The sequence below is a fragment of the Salvelinus namaycush genome, unplaced genomic scaffold, assembly GCF_016432855.1.
Source record: "Salvelinus namaycush isolate Seneca unplaced genomic scaffold, SaNama_1.0 Scaffold668, whole genome shotgun sequence".
Lineage (NCBI taxonomy): Eukaryota > Metazoa > Chordata > Actinopteri > Salmoniformes > Salmonidae > Salvelinus > Salvelinus namaycush.
Window position 1 is genome coordinate 44,288 of NW_024061384.1, and position 24,898 is coordinate 69,185.

A 24,898-nucleotide genomic window follows, 5' to 3' on the forward strand; every position below is an offset into this window, starting at 1 on the left:
TGGCTGGTTCACACCATGCTGACTGACTGACTGACTGGTTCACACCATGCTGATTGACTGACTGGTTCACTGGTTCACACCATGCTGATTGACTGACTGGTTCACACCATGCTGACTGACTGACTGGTTCACACCATGCTGACTGACTGACTGACTGGTTCACCACACAATGCTGATTGGCTGACTGACTGACTGGTTCACCACACAATGCTGATTGTCTGACTGACTGGCTGGCTGGTTCACACCATGCTGACTGACTGGCTGGTTCACACCATGCTGATTGACTGACTGGTTCACCACACAATGCTGATTGACTGACTGGTTCACACAATGCTGACTGACTGGTTGGCTGGTTCACACCATGCTGACTGACTGACTGGTTCACCACACAATGCTGATTGACTGACTGGTTCACACAATGCTGACTGACTGGTTGGCTGGTTCACACCATGCTGGCTGACTGGTTGGCTGGTTCACACCATGCAGACTGACTGACTGGCTGGCTGGTTCACACCATGCTGACTGACTGTATCAGTCATACAACACTCCACTCTGAACACATTGCACCATGGTATTTACCCAGCAGGACCTGGTGTAAAGGGGAGGTACTCCATTCTGCTATAAGATCTCCTCATTAGGTAAACCTCCCCAGTCCTCATTCTGGATCTACAAACACACAACCAGCCAATCAGAGGTTTCTCACTGGTCAGCTGAGCAGGTCTGAGCAGAGAGAAAAAAACTGTCGGGGGAGGTTCTCTTCTGCACTGTTGAACCAATCCAGTAAATATGAAGCAGGAATTAAGATTGTGTGTCGCACTTTAACGTCCAAAATAATAAATCGGTCACAGGCTCTCCATTTTCCCTGAAAACATTGTTCTCCCCCGCAGAGGGTGGCTGGGGAGTGAAGGTGGGGGGGGTTCTCTCTGGTCATTCTCTGGGCTCTCTCCTCTCTCCTCACTCTGGGCTCTCTCCTCTTATCTGGGCTCTCTCCTCTTATCTGGGCTCTCTCCTCTTATCTGGGCTCTCTCCTCTTATCTGGGCTCTCTCCTCTTATCTGGGCTCTCTCCTCTTATCTGGGCTCTCTCCTCTTATCTGGGCTCTCTCCTCTTATCTGGGCTCTCTCCTCACTCTGGGCTCTCTCCTCACTCTGGGCTCTCTGGGCGCTCTCCTCACTCTGGGCTCTCTGGGCGCTCTCCTCACTCTGGGCTCTCTCCTCACTCTCACTCTGGGCTCTCTCACTCTGGGCTCTCTCACTCTGGGCTCTCTCCTCACTCTGGGCTCTCTCCTCACTCTGGGCTCTCTCCTCACTCTGGGCTCTCTCCTCACTCTGGGCTCTCTCCTCACTCTGGGCTCTCTCCTCACTCTGGGCTCTCTCCTCACTCTGGGCTCTCTCCTCACTCTGGGCTCTCTCCTCACTCTGGGCTCTCTCCTCACTCTGGGCTCTCTCCTCTCTCTGGGCTCTCTAATCTCTATAGTCTCTATCCTCTCGCTGGACTCTCTGGTCTCTCTCCTCTCGCCTCTTTCTTGTTTTCTCTCTGGCCCATGTCCTCTCTCTGGTCTCTCTTCTTTCTCTCTGGTCTCTCTCCTCTTTCTCCTCTCTCTAGCCCCTGTCCTCTCTCTGCTCTCTCTCCTCTCTCTCCTTTCTCTCCAGTCTCTCAACTCTCTGGTCTTTCTCCCTTTCTCCGGTTTCTCTTTGGTCTCTCATCTTTTTGGTGTCTCTCTGGCCTCTCCCCTCTCCTCTCTCTGGGCTCTTTCTCCTTTCTCTCTGGTCTCCTTTCTCTCCCCTCTCTCTCTCTGGGCTCTTTCTCCTTTCTCTCCGGTCTCTCCCCTCTCTCTCTCTGGGCTCTTTCTCCTTTCTCTCTGGTCTCTCCCCTCTCTCTCTCTGGGCTCTTTTTCCTTTCTCTCTGGTCTCTCTTCTTTCTCTCTGGTCTCTCACCTCTCTGGTCTTTCTCCCTCTCTCCGGTTTCTCTTTGGTCTCTCTCGTCTCTCCCCTCTCTCTCTCTGGGCTCTTGCCTCTCTCCTCTCTCTCTGGTCTGTCTCATTTCTCTGGTTTCTCTCCGGTCTCTTTCTGGTCTCTCTTTCTCTCCTCTCTCTGGTTTCTCTCCTCTCTCTGGTAACTCTCCGGTCTCTCTCCGGTCTCTCTGTTTTTTCTCCGGTCTCTCTCCTCTCTCTGGTCTCTCTCTGGCCCCTGTCCTCTCTTTTCTCTCTGCTTTCTCTCTGGTCTTTCTCCCTCTCTCCTCTCTCTGGTCTCTCTCTGGTCTCTCTCCTCTCTCTGGTCTCTCTCCTCTCTCTGGTCTCTCTCCTCTCTCTGGTCTCTCTCCTCTCTCTGGTCTCTCTCCTCTCTCTGGTCTCTCTCCTCTCTCTGGTATCTCTCCTCTCTCTGGTCTCTCTCTGGTCTCTTTCTGGTCTCTCTCCTCTCTCTGGTCACTCTCTGGTCCCTCTCTGGTTTCTCTCCTCTCTGGTCTTTCTTCCTCTCTCCGGTTTCTCTCCAGTCTCTCTCTGGTCTCTCTCTGGCCCCTGTCCTCTCTTTTTTCTCTCTGGTCTCTCACCTCTCTGGTCTTTCTTCCTCTCTCCTCTCTCTGGTTTCTCTCCAGTCTCTCTCCTCTCTGCTCTCTCCTCTCTGTAGCCTGGTCTCTACACACAATTAGACTTTGTCTCTGGGCTGCCATTCTGCCTGTCTGGCCCTGATCCCTGTTTTAAACCAAAATCCTATAAGAGCTGGTGTTGGACTATTAAGAAATCTGCCTCAGGGGTGAGGTAAAGGGGAGTTGTAAGAAGTAGCAGTGAGGCTGTGAGGAGTAGCAGTGAGGCTGTAAGGAGTAGCAGTGAGGCTGTGAGGAGTAGCAGTGAGGCTGTGAGGAGTAGCATTGAGGCTGTGAGGAGTAGCATTGAGGCTGTGAGGAGTAGCAGTGAGGCTGTGAGGAGTAGCATTGAGGCTAAGGAGTAGCATTGAGGCTGTGAGGAGAAGCAGTGAGGCTGTGAGGAGTAGCATTGAGGCTGTAAGGAGTAGCATTGAGGCTGTGAGGAGTAGCATTGAGGCTGTGAGGAGTAGCATTGAGGCTGTGAGGAGTAGAATTGAGGCTATGAGGAGTAGCAGTGAGGCGTAGCAGTGAGGCTGTAAGGAGTAGCATTGAGGCTGTAAGGAGTAGCATTGAGAATGTAAGGAGTAGCAGTGAGGCTGCAAGGAGTAGCAGTAAGGCGTAGCATTAAGAGTAGCAGTGAGGCTGTGAGGAGTAGCATTGAGGCTGTGAGGAGTAGCATTGAGGCTGTAAGGAGTAGCAGTGAGGCTGTAAGGCTGTAAGGAGTAGCATTGAGGCTGTAAGGAGTAGCATTGAGGCTGTAAGGCTGTAAGGAGTAGCAGTGAGGCTGTAGGACTGTGAGGAGTAGCAGTGAGGCTGCGAGGAGTAGCAGTGAGGCTGCGAGGAGTAGCAGTGAGGCTGCGAGAAGTAGCAGTGAGGCTGCGAGGAGTAGCAGTGAGGCTGCGAGGAGTAGCAGTGAGGCTGCGAGGAGTAGCAGTAAGGCTGTAAGAAGTAGCAGTGAGGCTGCAAGGAGTAGCAGTGAGGCTGTAAGGAGTAGCAGTGAGGCTGTAAGGATTAGCAGTGAGGCTGTTAGGAGTAGCAGTAAGGCTGTGAGGAGTAGCAGTGAGGCTGCGAGGAGTAGCAGTGAGGTTGTAAGGAGTAGCATTGAGGCTGTAAGGAGTAGCAGTGAGGTTGTAAGGAGTAGCATTGAGGCTGTGAGGAGTAGCATTGAGGCTGTAAGGAGTAGCATTGAGGCTGTAAGGAGTAGCAGCGAGGCTGTAAGGAGTAGCAGCGAGGCTGTAAGGAGTAGCAGCGAGGCTGTAAGGAGTAGCAGCGAGGCTGTAAGGAGTAGCAGCGAGGCTGTAAGGGGTAGCATTGAGGCTGTAAGGAGTAGCAGTGAGGCTGTAAGGAGCAGCAGGGAGGCTGTAAGGAGCAGCAGTGAGGCTGTGAGGAGTAGCAGTGAGGCTGTGAGGAGTAGCAGTGAGGCTGTGAGGAGTAGCATTGAGGCTGTAAGGAGTAGCATTGAGGCTGTAAGGAGTAGCAGTGAGGCTGTAAGGAGTAGCAGTGAGGCTGTAAGGAGTAGCAGTGAGGCTGTAAGGAGTAGCATTGAGGCTGTAAGGAGTAGCATTGAGGCTGTAAGGAGTAGCAGTGAGGCTGTAAGGAGTAGCAGTGAGGCTGTAAGGAGTAGCAGTGAGGCTGTAAGAAGTAGCAGTGAGGCTGTAAGGAGTAGCATTGAGGCTGTAAGGCTGTACAGAGTAGCATTGAGGCTGTAAGGCTTAGCAGTGAGGCTGTAAGGAGTAGCAGTGAGGCTGTAAGGAGTAGCAGTGAGGCTGTGAGGAGTAGCAGTGAGGCTGTAAGGAGTAGCATTGAGGCTGTAAGAAGTAGCAGTAAGGCTGTAAGGAGTAGCAGTGAGGCTGTAAGGAGTAGCAGTGAGGCTGTAAGGAGTAGCAGTGAGGCTGTAAGGAGTAGCAGTGAGGCTGTAAGGAGTAGCAGTGAGGCTGTAAGGCTGAAAGGAGTAGCAGTAAGGCTGTAAGGAGTAACAGTGAGGCTGTAAGGAGTAGCAGTGAGGCTGTAAGGAGTAGCATTGAGGCTGTAAGGAGTAGCAGTGAGGCTGTAAGGCTGTAAGGAGTAGCATTGAGGCTGTAAGGCTGAAAGGAGTAGCAGTAAGGCTGTAAGGAGTAACATTGAGGCTGTAAGGAGTAACATTGAGGCTGTAAGGAGTAAAATTGAGGCTGTAAGGCTGAAAGGAGTAGCAGTAAGGCTGTAAGGAGTAACATTGAGGCTGTAAGGAGTAACATTGAGGCTGTAAGGCTGTAAGGAGTAGCAGTGAGGCTGTAAGGAGTAGCAGTGAGGCTGTAAGGCTGTAAGGAGTAACAGTAAGGCTGTAAGGAGTAACAGTGAGGCTGTAAGGAGTAGCATTGAGGCTGTAAGGCTGTAAGGAGTAGCAGTGAGGCTGTAAGGAGTAGCAGTGAGGCTGTAAGGAGTAGCATTGAGGCTGTAAGGAGTAGCATTGAGGCTGTAAGGAGTAGCAGTGAGGCTGTAAGGCTGTAAGGAGTAGCAGTAAGGCTGTAAGGAGTAGCAGTGAGGCTGTAAGGAGTAGCATTGAGGCTGTAAGGAGTAGCATTGAGGCTGTGAGGAGTAGCATTGAGGCTGTGAGGAGTAGCATTGAGGGAGTAGCAGTGAGGCTGTAAGGAGTAGCAGTGAGGCTGTAAGGAAGCGCAGTGAGGCTGTAAGGAGTAGCAGTGAGGCTGTAAGGAGTAGCAGTGAGGCTGTAAGGAGTAGCATTGAGGCTGTAAGAAGTAGCAGTGAGGCTGCAAGGAGTAGCATTGAGGCTGCAAGGAGTAGCCTTGAGGCTGTAAGGCTGTAAGGAGTAGCAGTGAGGCTGTAAGGAGTAGCAGTGAGGCTGTAAGGAGTAGCATTGAGGCTGTAAGGAGTAGCATTGAGGCTGCAAGGAGTAGCAGTGAGGCTGTAAGGAGTCGCTATAAGGAGTAGCAGTATGGCTGTAAGGCTGTAAGGAGTAGCAGTGAGGCTGTAAGGAGTAGCATTGAGGCTGTAAGGAGTAGCATTGAGGCTGTGAGGAGTAGCATTGAGGCTGTGAGGAGTAGCATTGAGAGAGTAGCATTGAGGCTGTAAGGAGTAGCATTGAGGCTGTAAGGAGTAGCATTGAGGCTGTAAGGAGTAGCATTGAGGCTGTAAGGAGTAGCATTGAGGCTGTAAGAAGTAGCAGTGAGGCTGCAAGGAGTCGCAGTGAGGCTGCAAGGAGTAGCAGTGAGGCTGTAAGGAGTAGCAGTGAGGCTGCAAGGAGTAGCAGTGAGGCTGTAAGGAGTAGCATTGAGGCTGTAAGGCTGTAAGGAGTAGCAGTGAGGCTGTAAGGAGTAGCAGTGAGGCTGCAAGGAGTAGCAGTGAGGCTGCAAGGAGTAGCAGTGAGGCTGCAAGGAGTAGCAGTGAGGCTGTAAGGAGTAGCATTGAGGCTGTAAGGAGTAGCAGTGAGGCTGTCAGGCTGTAAGGAGTAGCAGTGAGGCTGTAAGGAGTAGCAGTGAGGCTGTAAGGAGTAGCAGTGAGGCTGTAAGGAGTAGCAGTGAGGCTGTAAGGCTGTAAGGAGTAGCAGTGAGGCTGTAAGGCTGTAAGGAGTAGCAGTAAGGCTGTAAGAAGTAGCAGTGAGGCTGTAAGGAGTAGCATTGAGGCTGTGAGGAGTAGCATTGAGGCTGTGAGGAGTAGCATTGAGGCTGTGAGGAGTAGCATTGAGGCTGTAAGGAGTAGCAGTGAGGCTGTAAGGAGTAGCAGTGAGGCTGTGAGTAGTAGCAGTGAGGCTGTAAGGAGTAGCATTGAGGCTGTAAGGCTGTAAGGAGTAGCATTGAGGCTGTAAGGCTGTAAGGAGTAGCATTGAGGCTGTAAGGAATAGCATTGAGGCTGTAAGGAGTAGCATTGAGGCTGTAAGGCTGTAAGGAGTAGCAGTAAGGCTGTAAGGAGTAGCATTGAGGCTGTAAGGCTGTAAGGAGTAGCAGTAAGGCTGTAAGGAGTAGCAGTGAGGCTGTAAGGAGTAGCATTGAGGCTGTAAGGCTGTAAGGAGCAGCAGTAAGGCTGTAAGGAGTAGCATTGAGGCTGTAAGGCTGTAAGGAGTAGCAGTAAGGCTGTAAGGAGTAGCAGTGAGTCTGTAAGGAGTAGCATTGAGGCTGTAAGGAGTAGCATTGAGGCTGTGAGGAGTAGCATTGAGGGAGTAGCAGTGAGGCTGTAAGGAGTAGCATTGAGGCTGTAAGGAGTAGCACTGAGGCTGTGAGGAGTAGCAGTGAGGCTGTGAGGAGTAGCATTGAGGCTGTGAGGAGTAGCATTGAGGCTGTGAGGAGTAGCATTGAGGCTGTAAGGCTGAAAGGAGTAGCAGTAAGGCTGTAAGGAGTAACATTGAGGCTGTAAGGAGTAACATTGAGGCTGTAAGGCTGTAAGGAGTAGCAGTGAGGCTGTAAGGAGTAGCAGTGAGGCTGTAAGGCTGTAAGGAGTAACAGTAAGGCTGTAAGGAGTAACAGTGAGGCTGTAAGGAGTAGCATTGAGGCTGTAAGGCTGTAAGGAGTAGCAGTGAGGCTGTAAGGAGTAGCAGTGAGGCTGTAAGGAGTAGCATTGAGGCTGTAAGGAGTAGCATTGAGGCTGTAAGGAGTAGCAGTGAGGCTGTAAGGCTGTAAGGAGTAGCAGTAAGGCTGTAAGGAGTAGCAGTGAGGCTGTAAGGAGTAGCATTGAGGCTGTAAGGAGTAGCATTGAGGCTGTGAGGAGTAGCATTGAGGCTGTGAGGAGTAGCATTGAGGGAGTAGCAGTGAGGCTGTAAGGAGTAGCAGTGAGGCTGTAAGGAGTAGCAGTGAGGCTGTAAGGAAGCGCAGTGAGGCTGTAAGGAGTAGCAGTGAGGCTGTAAGGAGTAGCAGTGAGGCTGTAAGGAGTAGCATTGAGGCTGTAAGGAGTAGCAGTGAGGCTGTAAGGAGTAGCATTGAGGCTGTAAGGAGTAGCATTGAGGCTGTAAGGCTGTAAGGAGTAGCAGTGAGGCTGTAAGGAGTAGCATTGAGGCTGTAAGGAGTAGCATTGAGGCTGTAAGGAGTAGCAGTGAGGCTGTAAGGAGTAGCAGTGAGGCTGTAAGGAGTCGCTATAAGGAGTAGCAGTATGGCTGTAAGGCTGTAAGGAGTAGCAGTGAGGCTGTAAGGAGTAGCATTGAGGCTGTAAGGAGTAGCATTGAGGCTGTGAGGAGTAGCATTGAGAGAGTAGCATTGAGGCTGTAAGGAGTAGCATTGAGGCTGTAAGGAGTAGCATTGAGGCTGTAAGGAGTAGCATTGAGGCTGTAAGGAGTAGCATTGAGGCTGTAAGAAGTCGCAGTGAGGCTGCAAGGAGTCGCAGTGAGACTGCAAGGAGTAGCAGTGAGGCTGCAAGGAGTAGCAGTGAGGCTGCAAGGAGTAGCAGTGAGGCTGTAAGGAGTAGCATTGAGGCTGTAAGGCTGTAAGGAGTAGCCGTGATGCTGTAAGGAGTAGCAGTGAGGCTGTAAGGAGTAGCAGTGAGGCTGCAAGGAGTAGCAGTGAGGCTGCAAGGAGTAGCAGTGAGGCTGTAAGGAGTAGCATTGAGGCTGTAAGGAGTAGCAGTGAGGCTGTAAGGAGTAGCATTGAGGCTGTCAGGCTGTAAGGAGTAGCAGTGAGGCTGTAAGGAGTAGCAGTGAGGCTGTAAGGAGTAACAGTGAGGCTGTAAGGAGTAGCAGTGAGGCTGTAAGGAGTAGCAGTGAGGCTGTAAGGCTGTAAGGAGTAGCAGTGAGGCTGTAAGGCTGTAAGGAGTAGCAGTAAGGCTGTAAGAAGTAGCAGTGAGGCTGTAAGGAGTAGCATTGAGGCTGTGAGGAGTAGCATTGAGGCTGTGAGGAGTAGAATTGAGGCTGTGAGGAGTAGCATTGAGGCTGTAAGGAGTAGCAGTGAGGCTGTAAGGAGTAGCAGTGAGGCTGTGAGTAGTAGCAGTGAGGCTGTAAGGAGTAGCATTGAGGCTGTAAGGCTGTAAGGAGTAGCATTGAGGCTGTAAGGCTGTAAGGAGTAGCATTGAGGCTGTAAGGCTGTAAGGAATAGCATTGAGGCTGTAAGGAGTAGCATTGAGGCTGTAAGGCTGTAAGGAGTAGCAGTAAGGCTGTAAGGAGTAGCATTGAGGCTGTAAGGCTGTAAGGAGTAGCAGTAAGGCTGTAAGGAGTAGCAGTGAGGCTGTAAGGAGTAGCATTGAGGCTGTAAGGCTGTAAGGAGTAGCAGTAAGGCTGTAAGGAGTAGCATTGAGGCTGTAAGGCTGTAAGGAGTAGCAGTAAGGCTGTAAGGAGTAGCAGTGAGTCTGTAAGGAGTAGCATTGAGGCTGTAAGGAGTAGCATTGAGGCTGTGAGGAGTAGCATTGAGGGAGTAGCAGTGAGGCTGTAAGGAGTAGCATTGAGGCTGTAAGGAGTAGCAGTGAGGCTGTGAGGAGTAGCAGTGAGGCTGTGAGGAGTAGCATTGAGGCTGTGAGGAGTAGCATTGAGGCTGTGAGGAGTAGCATTGAGGCTGTAAGGCTGTAAGGAGTAGCCGTGATCCTGTAAGGAGTAGCAGTGAGGCTGCAAGGAGTAGCAGTGAGGCTGCAAGGAGTAGCAGTGAGGCTGCAAGGAGTAGCAGTGAGGCTGCAAGGAGTAGCAGTGAGGCTGTAAGGAGTAGCATTGAGGCTGTAAGGAGTAGCAGTGAGGCTGTAAGGAGTAGCATTGAGGCTGTAAGGAGTAGCATTGAGGCTGTAAGGAGTAGCAGCGAGGCTGTAAGGAGTAGCAGCGAGGCTGTAAGGAGTAACAGTGAGGCTGTAAGAAGTAGCAGTGAGGCTGTAAGGAGTAGCATTGAGGCTGTAAGGCTGTAAGGAGTAGCATTGAGGCTGTAAGGCTTAGCAGTGAGGCTGTAAGGAGTAGCAGTGAGGCTGTAAGGAGTAGCAGTGAGGCTGTGAGGAGTAGCAGTGATGCTGTAAGGAGTAGCATTGAGGCTGTAAGAAGTAGCAGTAAGGCTGTAAGGAGTAGCAGTGAGGCTGTAAGGAGTAGCAGTGAGGCTGTAAGGAGTAGCAGTGAGGCTGTAAGGAGTAGCAGTGAGGCTGTAAGGAGTAGCAGTGAGGCTGTAAGGAGTAGCAGTGAGGCTGCAAGGAGTCGCAGTGAGGCTGCAAGGAGTAGCATTGAGGCTGTAAGGAGTAGCAGTGAGGCTGTAAGGAGTAGCATTGAGGCTGTAAGGAGTAGCAGTGAGGCTGCAAGGAGTCGCAGTGAGGCTGTAAGGAGTAGCATTGAGGCTGTAAGGAGTAGCCTTGAGGCTGTAAGGCTGTAAGGAGTAGCAGTGAGGCTGTAAGGAGTAGCATTGAGGCTGTAAGGTGTAGCAGTGAGGCTGCAAGGAGTCGCAGTGAGGCTGCATGGAGTCGCAGTGAGGCTGCAAGGAGTAGCATTGAGGCTGCAAGGAGTAGCCTTGAGGCTGTAAGGCTGTAAGGAGTAGCAGTGAGGCTGTAAGGAGTAGCAGTGAGGCTGTAAGGAGTAGCATTGAGGCTGTAAGGAGTAGCATTGAGGCTGTAAGGAGTAGCAGTGAGGCTGTAAGGAGTCGCTATAAGGAGTAGCAGTATGGCTGTAAGGCTGTAAGGAGTAGCAGTGAGGCTGTAAGGAGTAGCATTGAGGCTGTAAGGAGTAGCATTGAGGCTGTGAGGAGTAGCATTGAGGCTGTGAGGAGTAGCATTGAGGCTGTAAGGAGTAGCATTGAGGCTGTAAGGAGTAGCAGTGAGGCTGTAAGGAGTAGCATTGAGGCTGTAAGGCTGTAAGGAGTAGCCGTGATCCTGTAAGGAGTAGCAGTGAGGCTGTAAGGAGTAGCAGTGAGGCTGCAAGGAGTAGCAGTGAGGCTGCAAGGAGTAGCAGTGAGGCTGTAAGGAGTAGCATTGAGGCTGTAAGGAGTAGCAGTGAGGCTGTAAGGAGTAGCATTGAGGCTGTCAGGCTGTAAGGAGTAGCAGTGAGGCTGTAAGGAGTAGCAGTGAGGCTGTAAGGAGTAGCAGTGAGGCTGTAAGGAGTAGCAGTGAGGCTGTAAGGCTGTAAGGAGTAGCAGTAAGGCTGTAAGAAGTAGCAGTGAGGCTGTAAGGAGTAGCAGTGAGGCTGTTGAGGAGTAGCATTGAGGCTGTGAGGAGTAGCATTGAGGCTGTGAGGAGTAGCATTGAGGCTGTAAGGAGTAGCATTGAGGCTGTGAGGAGTAGCATTGAGGCTGTGAGGAGTAGCATTGAGGCTGTGAGGAGTAGCATTGAGGCTGTAAGGAGTAGCATTGAGGCTGTAAGGAGTAGCATTGAGGCTGTAAGAAGTAGCAGTGAGGCTGTAAGGAGTAGCAGTGAGGCTGTAAGGAGTAGCAGTGAGGCTGTTGAGGAGTAGCATTGAGGCTGTGAGGAGTAGCATTGAGGCTGTAAGGAGTAGCATTGAGGCTGTAAGGAGTAGCAGTGATGCTGTGAGTAGTAGCAGTGAGGCTGTAAGGAGTAGCATTGAGGCTGTAAGGCTGTAAGGAGTAGCATTGAGGCTGTAAGGCTGTAAGGAGTAGCATTGAGGCTGTAAGGCTGTAAGGAGTAGCATTGAGGCTGTAAGGCTGTAAGGAGTAGCATTGAGGCTGTAAGGCTGTAAGGAGTAGCATTGAGGCTGTAAGGCTGTAAGGAGTAGCAGTGAGGCTGTAAGGAGTAGCAGTAAGGCTGTAAGGAGTAGCAGTGAGGCTGTAAGGAGTAGCATTGAGGCTGTAAGGCTGTAAGGAGTAGCAGTAAGGCTGTAAGGAGTAGCATTGAGGCTGTAAGGAGTAGCATTGAGGCTGTAAGGCTGTAAGGAGTAGCAGTAAGGCTGTAAGGAGTAGCATTGAGGCTGTAAGGCTGTAATGAGTAGCAGTAAGGCTGTGAGGAGTAGCAGTGAGGCTGTGAGGAGTAGCACTGAGGCTGTGAGGAGTAGCAGTGAGGCTGTGAGGAGTAGCATTGAGGCTGTAAGGCTGTGAGGAGTAGCATTGAGGCTGTAAGGCTGTGAGGAGTAGCATTGAGGCTGTGAGGAGTAGCAGTGAGGCTGTGAGGAGTAGCATTGAGGCTGTGAGGAGTAGCATTGAGGCTGTGAGGAGTAGCATTGAGGCTGTGAGGAGTAGCATTGAGGCTGTGAGGAGTAGCATTGAGGCTGTGAGGAGTAGCTGTGAGGAGTAGCATTGAGGCTGTGAGGAGTAGCAGTGAGGCTGTGAGGAGTACCAGCGAGGCTGTGAGGAGTAGCAGTGAGGCTGTGAGGAGTAGCATTGAGGCTGTGAGGAGTAGCAGTGAGGAGTAGCATTGAGGCTGTGAGGAGTAGCAGTGAGGAGTAGCAGTGAGGAGTAGCAGTGAGGCTGTGAGGAGTAGCATTGAGGCTGTGAGGAGTAGCAGTGAGGCTGTAAGGAGTAGCATTGAGGCTGTGAGGAGTAGCAGTGAGGCTGTGAGGAGTAGCATTGAGGCTGTAAGGAGTAGCAGTGAGGAGTGTTCTGCAATCAAAAAGCTTTTATTTCCTACTCTACTCTGCTATAATAATGATCTATTTCAATCAGACTGCAGAGTAGCTGCTACAGTGAGATACATACATTAATACTGGAGTGATGTAGAGAGGAGCACTTCTTCAGTGTGCTGTTAGATGTGACAATGTAAGCTGAGAAGAGAGCATCCTTTCCAGACTATATTTCTCCCTGTTGGTAGCATGGAACACAGCTAGAGGAATATAGGGTTCTCTACGCCTCCACTGGATTAAATACATCACTTTTACAGGCTGTCAACCTTAGTAAATCCACATAAATGTAACAATAGAAGACTTCTGAAATAACGATCAATATGTTGCTGGTATGTGGGTGTTGTTTGCTGGTTAGCTACAACTAAGGGTCTGATGCTAAAGGCTATGTACCCTGGGTCTGATGCTAAAGGCTATGTACCCTGGGTCTGATGCTAAAGGCTATGTACCATGGGTCTGATGCTAAAGGATATGTGGTCTGGGTCTGATGCTAAAGGCTATGTACCCTGGGTCTGATGCTAAAGGCTATGTACCCTGGGTCTGATGCTAAAGGCTATGTACCCTGGGTCTGATGCTAAAGGCTATGTACCCTGGGTCTGATGCTAAAGGCTATGTACCCTGGGTCTGATGCTAAAGGATATGTGGTCTGGGTCTGATGCTAAAGGATATGTGGTCTGGGTCTGATGCTAAAGGATATGTGGTCTGGGTCTGATGCTAAAGGATATGTGGTCTGGGTCTGATGCTAAAGGATATGTACCCTGGGTCTGATGCTAAAGGCTATGTGGTCTGGGTCTGATGCTAAAGGCTATGTACCCTGGGTCTGATGCTAAAGGCTATTTACCCTGGGTCTGATGCTAAAGGCTATTTACCCTGGGTCTGATGTTAAAGGCTATTTACCCTGGGTCTGATGCTAAAGGCTATTTACCCTGGGTCTGATGCTAAAGGCTATGTGGTCTGGGTCTGATGCTAAAGGATATGTGGTCTGGGTCTGATGCTAAAGGATATGTGGTCTGGGTCTGATGCTAAAGGCTATGTACCCTGGGTCTGATGCTAAAGGCTATTTACCCTGGGTCTGATGCTAAAGGCTATTTACCCTGGGTCTGATGCTAAAGGCTATTACCCTGGGTCTGATGCTAAAGGCTATTTACCCTGGGTCTGATGCTAAAGGCTATGTGGTCTGGGTCTGATGCTAAAGGCTATGTGGTCTGGGTCTGATGCTAAAGGATATGTGGTCTGGGTCTGATGCTAAAGGATATGTGGTCTGGGTCTGATGCTAAAGGATATGTGGTCTGGGTCTGATGCTAAAGGCTATTTACCCTGGATCTGATGCTAAAGGCTATTTACCCTGGGTCTGATGCTAAAGGCTATGTACCCTGGGTCTGATGCTAAAGGCTATGTACCCTGGGTCTGATGCTAAAGGCTATGTACCCTGGGTCTGATGCTAAAGGCTATGTACCCTGGGTCTGATGCTAAAGGCTATGTACCATGGGTCTGATGCTAAAGGCTATGTACCCTGGGTCTGATGCTAAAGGCTATGTACCCTGGGTCTGATGCTAAAGGCTATGTACCCTGGGTCTGATGCTAAAGGCTATGTACCCTGGGTCTGATGCTAAAGGCTATGTACCCTGGGTCTGATGCTAAAGGCTATGTACCCTGGGTCTGATGCTAAAGGCTATTTACCCTGGGTCTGATGCTAAAGGATATGTGGTCTGGGTCTGATGCTAAAGGCTATTTACCCTGGGTCTGATGCTAAAGGCTTTTTACCCTGGGTCTGATGCTAAAGGCTATGTACCCTGGGTCTGATGCTAAAGGCTTTTTACCCTGGGTCTGATGCTAAAGGCTATGTACCCTGGGTCTGATGCTAAAGGATATGTGGTCTGGGTCTGATGCTAAAGGATATGTACCCTGGGTCTGATGCTAAAGGCTATGTACCCTGGGTCTGATGCTAAAGGATATGTGGTCTGGGTCTGATGCTAAAGGATATGTGGTCTGGGTCTGATGCTAAAGGATATGTACCCTGGGTCTGATGCTAAAGGCTATTTACCCTGGGTCTGATGCTAAAGGCTATGTACCCTGGGTCGGATGCTAAAGGCTATGTACCCTGGGTCTGATGCTAAAGGCTATGTACCCTGGGTCGGATGCTAAAGGCTATGTACCCTGGGTCTGAGGCTAAAGGGTCTGGCTCCTGCAGGGTTAATGGACTGTACCTGGGAAGAGATGGATCTGAAAGTGTACATTCTGTAAATCATAGCATAGGAAACAAGGCAGTAGAGAGAGAGTGAGCGAGAGAGAGATGTCTGGGTCATCGTAGATTAGAGAGGTCCCTGTCTTGGGGTCAGTGAGGTATTTTACCTCCTGCAGTAGGTCAGCTTGTTCTATAGCCTTCAGTACATTCTTCTTAGACGTGTCCTGGGCCTCTCCTCCCAGCAAGAACTCATCCAGGATGAAGTAGGCCTTCTCAAAGTTAAATATGATGTCCAGCTCACACACCTATAACACACACACACACACACACACACACACACACACACACACACACACACACACACACACACACACACACACACACACACACACACACACACACACAGTGGTGGAAAAAGTACCCATTTGTCAAAGATACCTTAATAAAAAATGACAGCATGGTGAAGCAAGGTAATGTTTCCCACATTTTCAGACTAATAAACAACTATTGATTTAGAACTACGGAAAGTTACCACAAGACGCAAAGGAAACAGGATCTGCCTCCACTGTTCCACGGGGGACCAGTACGGACATGTGTGCACTCACTCTGCAAGTGGCTCTGGATAAGAGCGCCCGCTAAATTACTAAAATGTCACATGTAAAAAAAGTAGAAGAGACATGTTGACTAACATTACCCTGGATACGCCAACGTTGACAAAACGCTCTGTCATACAGTCCTCGCTAGCCTAACTTCCTTTCATGGCCAACGTTAGCTAGTTAACATTCGCCTTCTACAGCTAGCTACATATTAAACGTCCATCCTCTCAGGCCAGGGGCACAACAATGTGTGAACTAATGGTTGGATCAGAATCACTGTTATAATCATTGGCCAGTACAGAGAAGCACAACCACAAGTCCTCATCCCTATCTCCATTCATGGATCATTTAGGAAAGGGAATAGGGAGTATATAGTAGGGAGTAGAGAGTAGGGAATAGAGAGTAGAGATTAGGGAAGAGAGTAGCGATTAGGGAATAGAGAATAGAGGGTAGAGATTAGGGAGTAGGGAATAGAGAGTATATAGTAGGGAGTAGGGAATAGAGAGTATATAGTAGGGAGTAGGGAATAGAGAGTATATAGTAGGGAGTAGGGAGTAGAGAGTAGAGATTAGGGAGTAGGGAATAGAGAGTAGCGATTAGGGAATAGAGAATAGAGGGTAGAGATTAGGGAGTAGGGAATAGAGAGTAGAGATTAGGGAGTAGGGAATAGAGAGTATATAGTAGGGAGTAGAGAGTAGGGATTAGGGAATAGAGAGTAGGGAATAGGGAGTAGGGAATAGAGAGTAGAGATTAGGGAATAGGGAATAGAGAGTAGAGAATAGAGAGTAGAGATTAGGGAGTAGGGAATAGAGAGTATATAGTAGGGAGTAGAGAGTAGGGATTAGGGAATAGAGAGTAGGGAATAGGGAGTAGGGAATAGAGAGTAGAGATTGGGGAATAGAGAATAGAGAGTAGAGAGTAGGGAATAGAGAGTAGAGATTAGGGAGTAGGGAATAGAGAGTAGGGATTAGGGAATAGAGAATAGAGAGTAGAGAGTAGGGAATAGAGAGTAGAGATTAGGGAGTAGGGAATAGAGAGTAGGGAGTGGGGAATAGAGAGTAGGGAATATGGAGTAGGGAATAGAGAGTAGAGATTAGGGAATAGAGAGTAGCGATTAGGGAATAGAGAGTAGCGATTAGGGAATAGAGAGTAGGGAATAGAGAGTGGGGAATAGAGAGTAGGGAATAGAGAGTAGAGAGTAGGGAGTGGGGAATAGAGAGTGGGGAATAGAGAGTAGGGAATAGAGAGTAGGGAGTGGGGAATAGAGAGTAGGGAGTAGGGAATAGAGAGTAGGGAATAGAGAATAGAGAGTAGTGAGTAGGGAATAGAGAGTGGGGAATAGAGAGTAGGGAATAGAGAGTAGAGAATAGAGAGTAGGGAGTGGGGAATAGAGAGTGGGGAATAGAGAGTAGGGAATAGAGAGTAGGGAGTGGGGAATAGAGAGTAGGGAGTAGGGAATAGAGAGTAGGGAATAGAGAATAGAGAGTAGTGAGTAGGGAATAGAGAGTAGGGAATAGAGAGTAGGGAGTAGAGAGTAGGGAATAGATGGATACGTACACTGCCAAAGTACTTATCCAGTAGTTCCACATATCTGTGGATGATCTCTAGTGTGATCAGCTCGTTGTCCTGGTTCTCTATGGCACAGCAGAAATACAGGCTGGCATACCTGGAACACACACACACACACACACACACACACACACACACACACACACCTGTTAATAACACTCACAGCTTGGTGTCCTGGTTCCTCCATGGCACAGCAGAAACAGAATAACAACATGGGAGCATGAGTAACAGAACAGAGCCGAGTCTGTCGAGATGACAGGACAGAGCCGAGTCTGTCGAGAGGACAGGACAGAGCCGAGTCTGTCGAGATGACAGGACAGAGCCGAGTCTGTCGAGAGGACAGGACAGAGCCGAGTCTGTCGAGATGACAGGCCAGAGCCGAGTCTGTCGAGAGGACAGGACAGAGCCGAGTCTGTCGAGAGGACAGGACAGAGCCGAGTCTGTCGAGAGGACAGGACAGAGCCGAGTCTGTCGAGATGACAGGACAGAGCCGAGTCTGTCGAGATGACAGGACAGAGCCGAGTCTGTCGAGAGGACAGGACAGAGCCGAGTCTGTCGAGAGGACAGGACAGAGCCGAGTCTGTCGAGAGGACAGGACAGAGCCGAGTCTGTCGAGATGACAGGACAGAGAAACTATGAAATAACATCTATGGAATCATAACCAAAAAAGTGTTAATCAAATCAAAATATATTTTATATTTGAGATTCTTCTAATACCTTCCCTCTGCCTTGATGACAGCTTTGCACATTCTTGGCATTCTCTCAACCAGCTTCAGCTGGAATGCTTTTCCAACAGTCTTGAGTTCCCACATATGCTGAGCACTTGTTCGCTGCATTTAATTCACTCTGCGGTCCGACTCATCGCAAACCATCTCAATTTGGTTGAGGCCAGGTCATCTGATGCAGCACTCCATCACTCTCCTTCTTGGTAAAATAGCCCGTACACAGCCTGGAGGTGTGTTGGGTCATTGTCCTGTTGAAAAACAAATGATAGTCCCACTAAGCCCAAACCAGATGGGATGGCGTATCGCTGCAGACTGCTGTGGTATCCATGCTGGTTGTGTGCCTTGAATTCTAAATAAAGCACAGACAGTGTCACCAGCAAAGCACCCAAACATCATAACACCTCCTCCTCCATGCTTTACGGTGGGAAATACACATGCAGAGATCACCCGTTCACCCACACCACGTCTCACAAAGACACGGCAGTTGAAACCAAAAATCTCCAATTTGGACTCCAGACCAAAGGACAAATTTCCACTGCTCATGTTTCTTCATGCAGGTGAGTCTCTTCTTCTTATTGGTGTCCTTTAGTAGTGATTTCTTTGCAGCAATTCAACAATGAAGGCCTGATTCACGCAGTCTCCTCTGAACAGTTGATGTTGAGATGTGTCTGTTACTTGAACTCTGTGAAGCATTTATTTGGGCTGCAATCTGAGGTGCAGTTAACTCTAATGAACTTATCCTCTGCAGCAGAGGTAACTCTGGGTCTTCCTTTCCTGTGGTGGTCCTCATGATACCCAGTTTCATCATAGTGCTTGATGGTTTTTGCGACTGCACTTGAAGAAACTTTCAAAGTCCTTGAAATGTTCCAGATTGACTGACCTTCATGTCTTAAAGTAATGATTGACTGTCATTTCTCTTAGCTTACTTGAGCTGTTCTTGCCATAATATGGACTTGGTCTTTTACCAAATAGGGCTATATACGGTATACCCTCCCCCTTACCAACACAACACAACTGATTGGCTCAAACGCATTAAGAAGGAAAGAAATTTCACAAATTAACTTTTAAGAAGGCACACCTGTTAATTGAAATGCATTCCAGGTGACTACCTCCTATGGCTGATTGAGAGAATGCCAAGAGTGTGCAAAGCTGTCATCAAGGCAAAGGGTAGCTATTTGAAGAATCGCCAATATGAAATATATTTTGATTTGTTTAACACTTTTTGGTTACTACATGATTCCATATGTGTTATGTCATAGTTTGTCTTCACTATTATTCTACAAAATAGAAAATAGTACAAATAAAGAAAAACCCTTGAATGAGTTCTAAAACTTTTGACCGGTAAAAATAAATTACAACCTGTTTTCGCTTTGTCATTATGGGGTATTGTGTGTAGATTGATGAGGAAAATGTTTTATTTAATCCATTTTTAGAACAACGCTGTAACCTAACAAAATGTGGAAAAAGTCAAGGGGTCTGAATACTTTCCGGATTCACCGTATGTCTACCAGCAGCATACCACTCTGCATTCCACTGCTGACTTGCCTCTGAAGCTAAGCAGGGTCGGTCCTGGTCAGTCCCTGGATGGGAGACCAGATGCTAATGGAAGTGGAGGGCCAGTAAGAGGCACTCTTTCCTCTGATCTAAAAAAAAAAAAACTCCAATACCTCTGGGTAGTGATTGGGGATATCGCCCTGTGTAAGGTGCCGTCTTTTGGATGGGACTTTAAACTGGTATTTTACATAATGGCCCCGGAGGGGATAGCTGCTGTTTTACGCTCCAAACCAACTGTGCTATTCGGTTTGTTTTTCCCCATTGTTTGTAACTTATTTTGTACATAATGTTGCTGCTACCGTCTCTTTTGACCGAAAAGACCTTCTGGACATCAGAACAGCGATTACTCACCTCAAACTGGCCGAAGATTTTTTTTGTTAATGAGTCCGACACGAAGGATATACTGCTTCCCCAAGACCAGGCCCAAATCCTCGTCATCCGCATGAAGAAAAGACAGAGATACAGGAAGTCGGGGTGCCTTCTGAGAATTCGTCAGCGAGTGGGTAAACCGCCATAACCATCCGTTCTATTGGCCAATCGAGACTATCCTATCAACGGGACATTAAAAACTGTAATGTCTTATGTTTCACCGAGTTGTGGCTGAACGAAGACACAGAATATATAGCTGGCTGGGTTTTCCATGCATTGAGCAGCTACGTCTGGTAAGACAAGGGGTGGGGGTGTGTGTCTATTTGTCAATAACAGCTGGTGTGCAATGTCTAATATTAAAGAAGTCTCGAGGTATTGCTCACCTGAGGTAGAGTACATCATGATAAGCTGTAGACCACACTATCTACCAAGAAAGTTTATCTATATTATTCGTAGCTGTCTATTTACCACCACAAACAGATGCCGGCACTAAGACCGCACTCAACGAGCTGTATAAGGCCAAAAGCAAACAAGAAAATGCTCATCCAGAAGCGGCGCTCCTAGTGGCCGGGGACTTTAATGCAGGCAAACTTAAACTTTTACCTCATTTCTACCAGCATGTCAAGTGCAACCAGAGGGGAAAAAAACTCTAGACCACCTCCACACACAGAGACGCATACAGAGCTCAATCTGACCATAATTCTATCCTCCTGATTACTGCTTACAAGCTAAAACTAAAGCAGGAAGTACCAGTGACTCGTTCAATACGGAAGTGGTGAGATGAAGCGGATGCTACTCTATAGGACTGTTTTGCTAGTACAGACTGGAATATGTTCCGGGATTCATCCAATGACATTGAGGAGTATACCACCTCAGTCACTGGCTTAATCAATAAGTGCATCGACAGCGTCGTCCCCACAGTGACCATATGTACATATCCCAAACAGAAGCCATGGATTACAGGCAACATCCGCACCAAGCTAAAGGCTAGAGCTGACGCTTTCAAGGAGTGGGACACTAATCCGGATGCTATGCCTTCAGACGAACCATCAAACAGGCAAAGTGTCAAAACACCAGCTCTGATTTTCGTCGGATGTGGCTGGGCTTGCAAACTATTTCGGACTACAAAGGGAAACCCAGCAGCGACCTGCCCAGTGACGTGAGCCTACCAGACGAGCTAAATGCCTTTTATGCTAGCTTCCAGCGAAGCAACACTGAAGCATGCATGAGAGCACCAGCTGTTCCGGTTGACTATGTTATCACACTCTCCATAGCCGATGTGATCAAGACCTTTAACTTCTCTAGGATAGGGGGCAGCATTTTCACATTTGGATGAAAAGCATACCCAAATTCAACTGCTAGCTACTCATCCCCAGAAGATAAGATATGCATATTGTTAGTAGATTTGGATAGAAAACACTCTGAAGTTTCTAAAACTGTTTGAATCATGTCTGTGAGTATAACATAACTTATTTTGCAGGCGAAACCCCGAGGACAAACCTTTCAGGTCACTTTTTGAGGTCACTCTCTTTTCAATGGGTTTTCATTGGGAAACCAGATTTCTAATTGACCTGCTTGCAGTTCCTACCGCTTCCACTGGATGTCAACAGTCTTGAGAAATTGGTTGAGGTTACGGCCATCTTGAACGAGAGTCACATTAAGTGTCCTGTTAGATAGAAGCGCGTGAGCAGAAAGCTGGCTGTTGGTTTTAATCCTGTATTGAACACAGATCATCCCGTCTTCAATTTTAACGATTATTAACGTTAAAAAATACCTAAAGTTGTATTACCAAAATAGTTTGACATTTTTTGGCAAAGTTTACAGGTAACCTTTGAGATATTTTGTAGTCTCATTTGAGCAATTTGGAAGCTGTGTTTTTCTGGATCAAACGCGCCAAATAAATGGACATTTTGGATATATATCGACGGAATTAATCGAACAAAAGGACCATTTGTGATGTTTATGGGACATATTGCAGTGCCAACAACAGAAGCTCGTCAAAGGTAAGGCATGAATTTTATTTTTATTTCTGCGTTTTGTGTCGTGCCTGCAGGGTTGAAATTTATCTCTCTTTGTTTACAATGGTGCTAACTCAGATAATAGCATCGTTTGCTTTCACCGAAAAGCCTATTTGAATGGATTCACAACCAGTGTAGCTTTAATTTGGTAACTTTCATGTGTGATTTAATGAAAGTTTGATTTTTATAGTAATTTTCATTGTAATTAATTTGAATTTGGCGCTCTGCATTTTCTCTGGCTTTTTGCCAAGTGAGACAGTAGCGTCCTGCCTAAACTCAGATTTTTTGATATAAATATGAACTTTACCGAACAAAGCATACATGTATTGTGTAACATGAAGTCCTATGAGTGTCATCTGATGAAGATCATCAAAGGTTAGTGATTAATTTGATCTCTATTTCTGCTTTTTGTTACTCCTCTCTTTGGCTGGAAAAATGGCTGTGTTTTTCTGTGGCTATCTACTGACCTAACATAATCGTTTGGTGTGCTTTCGCCGTAAATCCTTTTTGAAATCAGACATGTTGGCTGGATTCACAACAAGTGTAGCTTTAATTTGGTGTCTTTCATGTGTGATTTCATGAAAGTTTGATTTTTATAGTAATATATTTGAATTTGGCGCTCTTCATTTTTACTAGCTTTTGGCCAAGTGGGACGTTAGTGTCCCACATATCCCAGAGAAGTTAAACAGGTCAACATTCACAAGTCAGCGGGGACAGCCAGATTACCAGGACGTGCAATCAGAGCATGCGGGGAACAACTGGCAATTGTCTTCACTGACATTTTCAACCTCTCCCTGACCGAATCTATAATACCTACATGTTTCAAGCAGACCACCATAGTCCTTGTGCCCAAGAAAGTGAAGGTAACCTACCTAAATGACTACCGGCCCGTAGCACTCACGTTGGTAGCCATGAAGTGCTTTGAAAGGCTAGTCATGGTTCACATCAACACCATCATCCCGGAAACCCTAGACCCACTCCAATTCGTATACCGCCCCAACAGATCCACAGATGATGCAATCTCAATAGCACTCCACACTTCCCTTTCCCACCTGGACAAAAGGAACACCTATGTGAGAATGCTGTTCATTGACTACAGCTCAGCATTCAACACCATAGTGCCCTCAAAAGCTCATCACTAAGCTAAGGACCCTGGGACTAAACACCTCCCTCTGCAACTGGATCCTGGACTTCCTGATGGGCCCCCAGGGGGTAAGGATAGGCAACAACACATCCACCACACTGATCCTCAACACTGGAGCTCCCCAGGGGTGCGTGCTCAGTCCCCTCCTGTACTCCCTGTTCACCCACGACTGCGTGGCCAAGCACGACTCCAACACCATCATTACGTTTGCTGACGACACAACAGTGGTAGACCTGATCACCGATAACGATGCGACAGCCTATTGGGAGGAGGTCAGAGAACTGGCATTGTGGTGCCAGGACAACAACCTCTCCCTCAATGTGAGCAAGACAAAGGAGCTGATCGTGGTGGCGCTACAGAGGGTAGTGGGGGGAGTGATGAGCTCTACAGCAGAGTCTCACAACTCAATCGCTGGTTGAAAACTGTTTTCTGCCTCTCCCAAAAGATAACATTTGTAGATAATTGGCCCTCTTTCTGGGACTCACCCACAAACAGGACCAAGCCTGGCCTGTTGAGGAGTGACGGACTCCATCCTAGCTGGCGGGGTGCTCTCATCTTATCTACGAACATAGACAGGACTCTAACTCCCTTAGCTCCACAATGAAATAGGGTGCAGGCCAGGCAGCAGGCTGTTACCCAGCCTGCCAGCTTAGTGGAGTCTGCCACTAGCACAGTCAGTGTAGTCAGCTCAGCTATCCCCATTGAGACTGTGTCTGTGCCTCAATCTAGGTTGGGCAAAACTAAACATGGCGGTGTTCGCCTTAGCAATCTCACTAGAATAAAGACCTCCTCCATTCCTGCCATTATTGAAAGAGATCGTGATACCTCACATCTCAAAATAGGGCTACTTAATGTTAGATCCCTCACTTCCAAGGCAGTTATAGTCAATGAACTAATCACTAATCAACGCAGACGCTCGTTGGCGCGCACGAGCAGTGTGGGTGCAATAACTGAATAATATAGATTTCTACATTTATTTTGCAACGCTCGCGCACGCGACGCGAGCGGTATAGTCAGCCTGTCAATGTCTGCACAAGAGTGAAGAGTGTAACGGTTAATGTGATTGGATGTTCATTATTTGACTAGGCTACCTGTATTTGACATTGTGTTATTAGTTCGCTGAACACTAGATGGTTTAATTTGATTTTTGGAAGTGAAACGAGGCTACTCAGCTGAGAAAAAAACCTCACCTAAATGTATAGCCCCGTTGGAAAATATAAATGTACTGTTTGAAAATGTGAAGAAACATTTTTATGTGAAACACATTTTTATTTGGCGTACCCCCGACAGCATTGCGCGTACCCCTGGGATTACCTGCTCTATGGGAATTCGCTAGTACTTTATTAGCATAAAACATTCTTTTTTTAAAATAACAGCCCTTGTGTACACTGCAGGTAATAGCGTATACCCCGCGGTGGTACAGGAACGCTATGAAGGTCTGGAAATCTGGGCACTGCCCAGCCCTAATTCCTTATGAAGTAATAAGTGTGTATGTACGGCACAACAATGTCAAATATCCCAAAATAAATCCTGATCCGAAGATACTTTTCTGACAGTGATAAGGATGGCAACCTGGTGGGGGATGGCATGCTTCCCAAATACCATCCTATTCCCTACATAGTGCACTACGTTCGACCAAAGCCAAAAGTAGAGCACTATATACAGTTGAAGTCGGAAGTTTACATACACCTTAGCCAAATACATTTAAACTCAGTTTTTCACAATTCCTGACATTTAATCCTAGTAAAAATTCCCTGTCTTAGGTCAGTTAGGATCACCACTTTATTTTAAGAATGTGAAATGTCAGGATAATAGTAGAGAGTGATTTATTTCAGATTTTATCACATTCCCAGTGGGTCAGAAGTTTACATACACTCAATTAGTATTTGGTAGCATTGCCTTTAAATTGTTAAACTTGGGTCAAACTTTTCAGGTAGCCTTCCACAAGCTTCCCACAATAAGTTGGGTGAATTTAGGCCCATTCCTCCTGACAGAGCTGGTGTAACTGAGTCAGGTTTGTAGGCCTCCGCGCTCGCACACGCTTTTTCAGTTCTGCCCACAAATCTTCTATAAGATTGAGGTCAGGGTTTTGTGATGGCCACTCCAATACCTTGACTTTGTTGTCCTTAAGCCATTTTGCCACAACTTTGGAAGTATGCTTTGGGTCATTGTCCATTTGGAAGACCCATTTGTGACCAAGCTTTACTTTCTGACTGATGTCTTGAGATGTTGTTTTAATATATCTACATAATTTTCATTCCTCATGATGCCATCTATTTGTGAAGTGCACCAGTCCCTCCTGCAGCAAAGCACCCCCACAACATGATGTTGCCACCCCGTGCTTCACGGTTGGGATGGTGTTCTTCGGCTTGCAAGCCTCCCCCTTTTTCCTCCAAACATAACAATGGTCATTATGGCCAAACAGTTCTATTTTTGTTTCATCAGACCAGAGGACATTTCTCCAAAAAGTATGATCTTTGTCCCCATGTGCAGTTGCAAACCGTAGTCTGGCTTTTTAATGGCAGTTTTGGAGCAGTGGTTTCTTCCTTGTTGAGCGGATAGGACCCGTTTTACTGTGGATATAGATACTTTTGTACCTATTTCCTCCAGAATCTTCACAAGGTCCTTTGCTGTTGTTCTGGGATTGATTTGCACTTTTCGCACCAAAGTACGTTCATCTCTAGGAGACAGAACGCGTCTCCTTCCTGAGCGGTATGATG

General features: G+C 47.8%; 1 protein-coding gene across 1 annotated transcript in view; it reads right to left on the reverse strand.

Moving 5' to 3' along the window:
• Positions 1 to 24,898, reverse strand: part of LOC120042387 (AP-1 complex subunit sigma-2-like) — an 83,466-nt gene that overhangs the window by 14,255 nt on the left and 44,313 nt on the right. Inside the window, exons 3-4 of the mRNA XM_038987225.1 lie at positions 16,357 to 16,465; positions 14,371 to 14,508 (exon numbers count right to left, since the gene is read on the reverse strand). Coding sequence (XP_038843153.1) covers positions 14,371 to 14,508; positions 16,357 to 16,465 — 247 coding nt within the window. The remainder of the gene's footprint in view (positions 1 to 14,370; positions 14,509 to 16,356; positions 16,466 to 24,898) is intronic.